At 64.4% G+C, this 7,878-nt stretch overlaps 3 protein-coding genes across 4 annotated transcripts in view; all 3 read left to right on the forward strand.

The window, feature by feature from the left end:
- The window catches only part of FBXL16 (F-box and leucine rich repeat protein 16), a 9,524-nt gene extending 9,212 nt beyond the window's left edge, over positions 1-312 (forward strand). For both annotated transcript variants that reach the window (XM_077762472.1, XM_077762473.1), the window contains exon 6: positions 40-312. In XM_077762472.1, the coding sequence (XP_077618598.1) occupies positions 40-188 (149 nt within the window). In that variant the 3' untranslated portion in view covers positions 189-312. The remainder of the gene's footprint in view (positions 1-39) is intronic.
- Positions 313-2,951: 2,639 nt separating this feature from the next.
- WDR24 (WD repeat domain 24) lies at positions 2,952-7,639 on the forward strand. Its single transcript, XM_077762685.1, has 8 exons — positions 2,952-3,716; positions 4,644-4,821; positions 4,968-5,640; positions 6,161-6,279; positions 6,355-6,476; positions 6,570-6,674; positions 6,754-7,094; positions 7,221-7,639. The coding sequence occupies exons 1-8, from the start codon at positions 3,236-3,238 to the stop codon at positions 7,572-7,574; spliced, it is 2,373 nt and encodes a 790-aa protein (XP_077618811.1). The 5' UTR covers positions 2,952-3,235; the 3' UTR covers positions 7,575-7,639.
- An 86-nt stretch (positions 7,640-7,725) lies between these two features.
- JMJD8 (jumonji domain containing 8) overlaps positions 7,726-7,878 on the forward strand; it is a 2,207-nt gene continuing 2,054 nt past the window's right edge. Inside the window, exon 1 of the mRNA XM_077762801.1 lies at positions 7,726-7,800. Within this exon, the coding sequence (XP_077618927.1) occupies positions 7,726-7,800 (75 nt within the window). The remainder of the gene's footprint in view (positions 7,801-7,878) is intronic.

The following is a 7,878-nucleotide window of genomic DNA, read 5'->3' on the forward strand; positions in this document are numbered from 1 at the left end:
GCGCGCACTCAGCCGCCGCCTCGCCTCCCGCCCCCGCAGGCTGCCCGCTGCTGACCACCACGGGGCTGTCGGGCCTGGTGCAGCTGCAGGAGCTGGAGGAGCTGGAGCTGACCAACTGCCCCGGGGCCACCCCCGAGCTCTTCAAGTACTTCTCGCAGCACCTGCCCCGCTGCCTCGTCATCGAGTAGCGCGGGGGCCCCCCCGCCCCCGGCGCAGGAAGCCGCCACGCGCCGGGCGGGGACGCCTTTTCCCGGCCCTGCCCTCAGGGGAGCCCTCGCGCCCGCCGCCCTGCGCGGGAGGCAGGGCGAACCCAGTGACGCCGGCCCCGCGCCCCTCCCGGCCCCGCCCGNTCATTCGTCCACCCGCTGGGGGGGAGGGGACGGGGTTCTGTCCTAGGGGGCGCTTCGAGCTCTCCTGACGGCCGCCCTCACCGCCTTCCCCGCCACACCCCGCTCTGTCTCCCCGCTGTTCCCCCATCTCGGGCAGGGCCCAGAGGGATTGAGGGGAGCTGGGTCCCCCAGGTCACAGGGGCCAGAAGAGACCCAAGGGCTTCCCGCATCTTCCACTGCACCGTGCCTGAAGCCCTCGGAGGGTGCGAGGGGAAACAGGCCACCGCCAAAGCCATGGCCCGCCAAGGAGCCCACGTCCCTCCCGTCCTTGCCCCACCTCACGCCAGCCTGACCCGAGACCCCCCCCCCTTCCTGGCCACTGTGGGAGCCAGGCCCCTGCTCGCCCCACCCCGCCACTGGCAGGCCTATGGGTCCCGGGGTCGTCCGGCCAGACCGGGGCAGCATTGTGTTGAGGGAGGGACAGCCCTGCTAACAATGACATTGGTATAACCCACATTAACCGAGCCGGGTGTAGCTTACCTCATGCCCAGCAGGCCACCGCCATCTTGAGAAACCACAAGCTGGAGCGACCCTCAGGCCCCTCAGGCCTTGCAGACAACCCTGGTTGAGCCCCACACCAGTCTCTGTAGCTAGCTGGGCCCAGCCTCGTGGGCGCCGCGCTTTATCCTGGGCACGTCTCTGTCAGGTGGAAGCTGGAAACGCGGGCCCCAGCCAAGGCTCGGGATCAGCGCCAGCCAGCAACCGCAGCCCCACAGTGGCCGGCACACCCTCAGCACCCACAGGATAGAGGGCTCCTTTCTAGCTGCACCCCCCACCCCCCAGCGCCCCAAACCTCTGCCTGCCCAGATGGGCTCTCGCCATGTTCTGTCCAACCCAAGACATACGCAAGTCCTGGGGATGCTGGCACATCTTGGCAATTGCTGAGGAGGGGGCTGGGGCCCCTTTCCATCCCGACCTTGAGCCCCAGGAAATACAGTGCCCACACCCAATCTTGGGACACCCCCCGTCTGGTTGGAAGAAAGTAACCAGTTTCCAGAGAGCCAGAGAGTGAGCGAGAGAGCGAGAGAGAGAGCGAGAGCGAGCGAGCGAGCGAGAGATGCTGTTGAAGCGGAGAAACAGTTCAACGGCCCAAAGATTTCCCTGTCCCGGAGTGCCCGAGGGAGGCTCCGGGGCTGAGATGGTCAGGAGCCAGTTTCTTCAGCCCCTCCCCCCACGGCCCCCCAGTGGGGAGGAGGCAGCTGTCCATTTGTCCAAAGTATTGATGCAACTGAAGCTGTGATATTTCCAACGACTGTAGGAGGAAAATTTAAGGGGAGAGAGGAAAACAAAACAAAACCAACCACCCCCTAAAATCATTTTCTTATTGTACATAACGACCTCATTCTCCTGTATATGCGGAAGATATAACCTTATATTTGGTAAGTGTTTCTTGTGCTATTTTATCACGTGACCTGTTTATAAAAATATATATTAAAAAAGTTGTAAAAACACGTGTCTGAATTGTTTTTAGGTCCTCGGACCATGGCAGGGGAAGGTGTGTCTGGTTCTTTCAACACATAGAGGTTGGTGCCAGTGGAAACACGCCAGTGACCAACACAGAAAGTCCCAAGCCTTTCTTTGCTTTGGGGAGTAGACAACTATACCCAAGTCATGACATGGAATGTGAACTTCAAAGTACCTAATATCTAGCCCATCCTTCCAGAAGGGCAAAAGTGAGCCCTGTTTCATGCCCTGGGAGCTGAGGTTGAGAGAGGGGCAGGATGTACTATGATCATATGGTACAGCAGGGACAGAAGACGACTCAAAACCAGGGAAGAAAGGGCGGCCCAGAGGGTCATTCAATTGCCCCGGGTGGGGTGCCAGGCACTGGAGTCTGTGGAGACCAAGGCAGGCGTGATCCCTGCCGGATGCAGGTTAGGCCTGTGTGCCACAGGCAATAACCAGTACACGAAGGAATGCGTTGTGACCAGCACTGTGGAGGTGACAGTGACTGGAAAGGCCACATGTTAGATGTGAGGGCCAGGGAAGACCTCTGAAAACGAGACACTTAAGCTGAACCCCACCCCGACGCGTGGACAGGAGGCGCTTTCTGCGGAGGGGAGAGCGCGGAGAGCAATCGCGTGGCCCGAACAGGAAAGAGCTCGGCGGGCTGGGAGCGGCGGTGGAAGCGGCCTTTGCTGGAGGGCCGGGAGCCTGGGGGTGACTCACAGAGCGGTGGGGAGCTCGGTGGACTTGTGCGGGGCTCACGTCAGGGGAGAGTGAGGAAGGGGGTGGAGACGACTGGAGGGACTCGGGACCCGTTGAGGGATGGCTGGCCTTGCTGGGGGAGAGTGAGCACCAGTTCCAAAAGACCAAGCGCTGAGGCGGAACCGCGGGGACGCAGGGCAGCGCCTCTCCCCCATTTGGGGACCTTTCCTCCGCCTCCGCCAGCTCGGCTCCCTCACCCGGAACGTTTGCGGGGCCGTGCCCGCTTCCGCGGAGGGGCTGACGAGGACGGACCACTTCCGGCGAGCAGGTGGGCAGGGAAGAGAAGGGCTGCTTCCGGCGCGGCGGTTCCGGCCCGGCCCGGCCCGGCAATTTTAGGCGATGGCTCGNTACTTCGCGTCCTTTCAGGGACCGACTGGCCGAAGGTCCAGTAACCAGCCGGATCTGACTGTTGGGGGATGCGGCGGGCACCGGGGCTGGCAGTGACCAGATAGGGTCTCCCCTCATGTCCGACTTGTCGCCTTCTGACTGAGGAGCGGTGAACGGCCCTGGACTGGCTCCCCAAGACTGAGCAGTTTTGGGGGACCCAACCAGGGTGGCGGGTCTGAACTGACAGGCTCCTCCAGGCTGACCCGTCCAGCCCACTTCACTGACCTCCTGTCCCCACCCCCCGGGCAGCCATGGAGAAGATGTCCCGAGTGACCACGGCCCTGGGTGGCAGCGCGCTGACTGGCCGCACCATGCACTGCCACCTGGACGCGCCGGCCAATGCCATCAGCGTGTGCCGCGATGCTGCCCAGGTGGTCGTGGCGGGTCGCAGCATCTTCAAGATCTACGCCATCGAGGACGAGCAGTTTGTGGAGAAGTTGAACCTGCGTGTGGGCCGCAAGCCCTCGCTCAACCTGAGCTGTGCCGACGTGGTCTGGCACCAGATGGATGAGAACCTGCTGGCCACCGCGGCCACCAACGGTGTGGTGGTCACGTGGAACCTGGGACGGCCGTCCCGCAACAAACAGGACCAGCTGTTCACGGAGCACAAGCGCACAGTAAACAAGGTCTGCTTCCACCCCACCGAGGCCCACGTGCTGCTCAGCGGCTCCCAGGACGGCTTCATGAAGTGCTTCGACCTCCGCAGGAAGGACTCTGTCAGCACCTTCTCTGGTGAGGCCCAGAGGCGGTCGGGCAGGTGGAGTGCGCCGCAGGCACCCAGGCTTCAGGTGTGCTCCCGGAGAGCACTGCGCGCGTGGCCGAGGGTCAGCACGGGAGCAGCGTGTGTGGGGCAAGAGGCGAGGGGCGAGGGAGGGAGAGCCTGAGCAGACGCTTTGCTTTGCTGCCTCCTCTTTTCTTGCCTCAGAGCCCGGGGCCACTTCACTGAAGGAAACCCACGCGGCCCTCCAGGGTCCTCAGTTCAGGGACGGAGAGGAGGCGGAGTGCGCTGCCTGCCCCTGCCCCCCGCGTTCCCTTCCCAGCAGGCCCAGCTCCTTGATGGCTGGCTCAAGGCCAGTTGTCCCCTGTCCACCTTGATGAGACCCAAGTGAAGCACAGGGCCCTGTTGCCTCAGAGAATTGGGTGGAGGGGGGGGCTCTTAAAACAGCCCCGAGCTGCCTGCGCCGTGGGAAAGCTGGAGTCTGTAATGGGCTGAATGTGGACCTTTAAGGTCTCTGGTTTCAGGGCGGGGGCTGGGGGGAGGGTGCTGATCCAGCAGCTCTAGCTCAAGGTGAAGGGATGGGGCCAAAGCTGGGGCACCCTCGGGGGCGTGCCCACAGCCCAACAACGCTCAGTGCTCTGATGGCCGGTCCGGAAGCCAGGCCACAGCTTTGTGCAAGTGCTCACGTCATACGCAGAATCCAGGGAGAATGGAGGTCCGTGGTTTTGGTTCAAAAACCACTTGATGCCTGGCATCCTGCTCCCTGACCTAATCGATCCTACATCCTCTGTGAAGTGTCTGTCTACCCTAGGCAGGCTCGAGGCGTTCGCTCCACCTTCCAGGCTTCCCAGCCTCGGGCACGGGCAGGCATGTGACTCCACCCTCAGCTGCTCCCTCCTGGAGCCCCCTGTGGGCTGGCCCCTCACCTTGTTCCTCCACAGGCCAGTCTGAGAGCGTGCGGGACGTCCAGTTCAGCATCCGAGACTATTTCACCTTCGCCTCCACCTTTGAGAATGGCAACGTGCAGCTCTGGGACATCCGGCGGCCCGACCGCTGTGAGAGGATGTTCACTGCCCACAACGGGCCTGTTTTCTGCTGCGACTGGCACCCTGAAGACAGGTGTGGGGGGCGGGAGGGGAGGGGCAGAGGCAGCAGGGTGGGGTGGATGGGTTTGCGGAAGGGCTGCCTCAGAACCTGTGAGGCAGAGAGCGGGGAGCCCTCCCAGCCCAGGAGAGGGTGCTGAGGGTCTCGTGAACCTGTTGTAGGGGCTGGCTGGCCACAGGTGGGCGTGACAAGATGGTGAAGGTCTGGGACATGACCACGCACCGCGCCAAGGAGGTGCACTGCGTGCAAACCATCGCCTCGGTGGCTCGTGTCAAGTGGCGGCCCGAGTGCCGCCACCACCTGGCCACCTGCTCCATGATGGTGGATCATAACATCTACGTGTGGGATGTGCGCCGGCCTTTCGTCCCCGCTGCCATGTTTGAGGAGCATCGCGATGTCACGACGGGCATCGCCTGGCGCCACCCCCACGACCCCTCCTTCCTGCTCTCCGGCTCTAAGGACAGCACGCTGTGCCAACACCTGTTCCGTGACGCCAGCCAGCCTGTGGAGCGCGCCAACCCCGAGGGCCTCTGCTATGGCCTCTTTGGGGACCTGGCCTTTGCTGCCAAGGAGAGCCTAGTGGCCACTGAGTCTGGGCGCAAGCCTTACGCTGGTGATCGGCGCCACCCCATCTTTTTCAAGCGCAAGCTGGACCCTGCCGAGCCTTTCGTGGGCCTCGCCTCCAGTGCCCTGAGCGTCTTTGAGATTGAGCCTGGCGGTGGCAGCATGAGCTGGTTCGTAGACACGGCCGAGCGTTATGCCCTTGCCGGCCGGCCTCTGGCTGAGCTCTGTGACCACAACGCCAAAGTGGCTCGGGAGCTTGGCCGCAACCAGGTAGGTGGGGTGCCCCGAGGGGGTCCCCGGGGCCATGACCCAAACCCAGCTGCTCAGCTCTGGCTGCTGCCACCACCAGCTGTTACCCTGGTAACTGAGGGTGCCCAGCGCCCTGCTGTGAGCCGGAAGCCAGTGCCAACCTTTGAGTGCAGGTCTCGGGTGTTACGGGGTTCAAGTGCCCTCTTCTGGCTCGTTTTTGCTTTGGGATTTCCCACGTCCCCACTCTGCAGGGGTGCCCGCAGCCTCTCGCCTCCCTGGGGTGGCAGACTCATTTCCACGCTGGCTGCCTTCAGTTTCTGCTTCTGTCCGTTCCCCCTGCAGGTTGGAGGCTGTAGGGTATTTGCCTTTGGCACAGGCCTCAGTTTCCCCAGCTGCAGTGGCCAGGGTGCTGGGTCCCTGGGGCAGCTGAACATTGAGAGGCTGTGATTCTATCCAGGCAGGCGGTGGGCGTAGGGAGGGAAGTGCTGCATGGGGCGCCAGGGACCCAGGCTCCTTGTGAGTGCCCGGTGCTTGCCCCTAGGTGGCGCAGACCTGGACCATGCTGCGGATCATCTACTGTAGCCCTGGCCTGGCGCCTGCCACCAGCCTCAACCACAGCGTGGGCAAGGGCAGCTCCTGCGGCTTGCCGCTCATGAACAGGTAGACGCCGGGGGTGGCTCTCCTCAGGGGTGGGGCTGTTGGAAGCCACTGTCCATCGCTCTTCCCTGCCCCCAGCTTCAACCTGAAGGACGTGGCTCCAGGGTTGGGCAGTGAGACCAGGCTGGACCGTAGCAAGGGTGACACACGGAGTGACACGGTGCTGCTGGACTCCTCGGCCACGCTCGTCACCAATGAGGGTAGGCCGGGGGGCGGGCAGGGCGGTGGTGGGAGTGGGGCCAGGGCACCCCAGAACCAGCTGCCTCTGGAACGCCCCCCTCCCTTGTGGGCAGATAACGAAGAGACCGAGGGCAGCGATGTGCCTGCAGACTACCTGCTGGGCGACGTGGAGGGCGAGGAGGACGAGCTGTACCTGCTGGACGCCGAGCACGCACACGGTGAGTCGGGGCCGGGAGAGCGGGGCTGCGAGCCGGGGCCAGAGGCTCAGACCCCGCCTTCCCTGTCCCTGCCTCGCAGCGGAGGAGCCCGAGTACGTGCTGCCCCAGGAGGCCTTCCCGCTTCGCCACGAGATTGTGGACACCCCACCTGGCCCCGAGCACCTGCAGGACAAGGCCGACTCGCCCCACGTGAGCGGCAGCGAGGCCGACGCAGCTTCCTCAGCCCCCACGGACCCCTCTTTCTCACTCATCTCTGTGTCACACGCACTCTACGACAGCCGGCTGCCACCTGACTTCTTCAGCGCCCTGGTGTGTGACATGCTCCGCTTCTACGCTGAGCAGGGTGACGTGCAGATGGCTGTGTCTGTGCTCATTGTGCTGGGTGAGCGCGTGCGCAAGGACATCGATGAGCAGACCCAGGTGGGTGACCGGGTCTCCGGGAGGGCCTCCCTGCCACCCCCAGGACCACCCCCCGCAGTGGGTCCGCACCGCACCCTGCGTGCCGCCCCCGGGGCTCTTACCGCCCTCCCCTCTCCGCACCGCCAGGAGCACTGGTACACGTCCTACATCGATCTGCTGCAGCGCTTCTGCCTCTGGAATGTGTCCAACCAGGTGGTCAAGCTCAGCACCAGCCGCGCCATCAGCTGCCTCAACCAGGCCTCCACCACCCTGCACGTCAACTGCAGCCACTGCAAGCGGCCCATGAGCAGCCGTGGCTGGGTCTGTGACCGGTGCCACCGCTGCGCCAGCATGTGTGCCGTCTGCCACCACGTGGTCAAGGGTCTGTTCGTGTGGTGCCAGGGCTGCAGCCACGGCGGCCACCTGCAGCACATCATGAAGTGGCTGGAGGGCAGCTCCCACTGCCCTGCGGGCTGCGGCCACTTGTGCGAGTACTCGTGACCCGCGGGCTTGGCCCGGGGTGGGGGGCTGGGCGTGCGGACCAAATAAAGGAAGCGGGAGCCGCAGTTGGAGGCCGCCTGTCTCCCCGTCGTGCCGCCGTCGGCCCCGTCTCCGCGCTGGGCGCCTGGGGTGGGTGGGTGGCGGCGTCGCCATGGCAACTGGCGGAGGCCGCTCCCCCGGGTCCAGCGGCCATCGCTCCGCCTTCGGAAATCCCCCTCCTTCCGGGGCGGGCCAAAGGAAGACGCTTCCGGGCCATTGCTGGGACGACGGAGCTCCCGGCATGCCTCGCAGCGGCGGGCCGAAG

The sequence above is a fragment of the Crocuta crocuta genome, unplaced genomic scaffold, assembly GCF_008692635.1.
Source record: "Crocuta crocuta isolate KB4526 unplaced genomic scaffold, BGI_CrCroc_1.0 scaffold234, whole genome shotgun sequence".
NCBI lineage: Eukaryota > Metazoa > Chordata > Mammalia > Carnivora > Hyaenidae > Crocuta > Crocuta crocuta.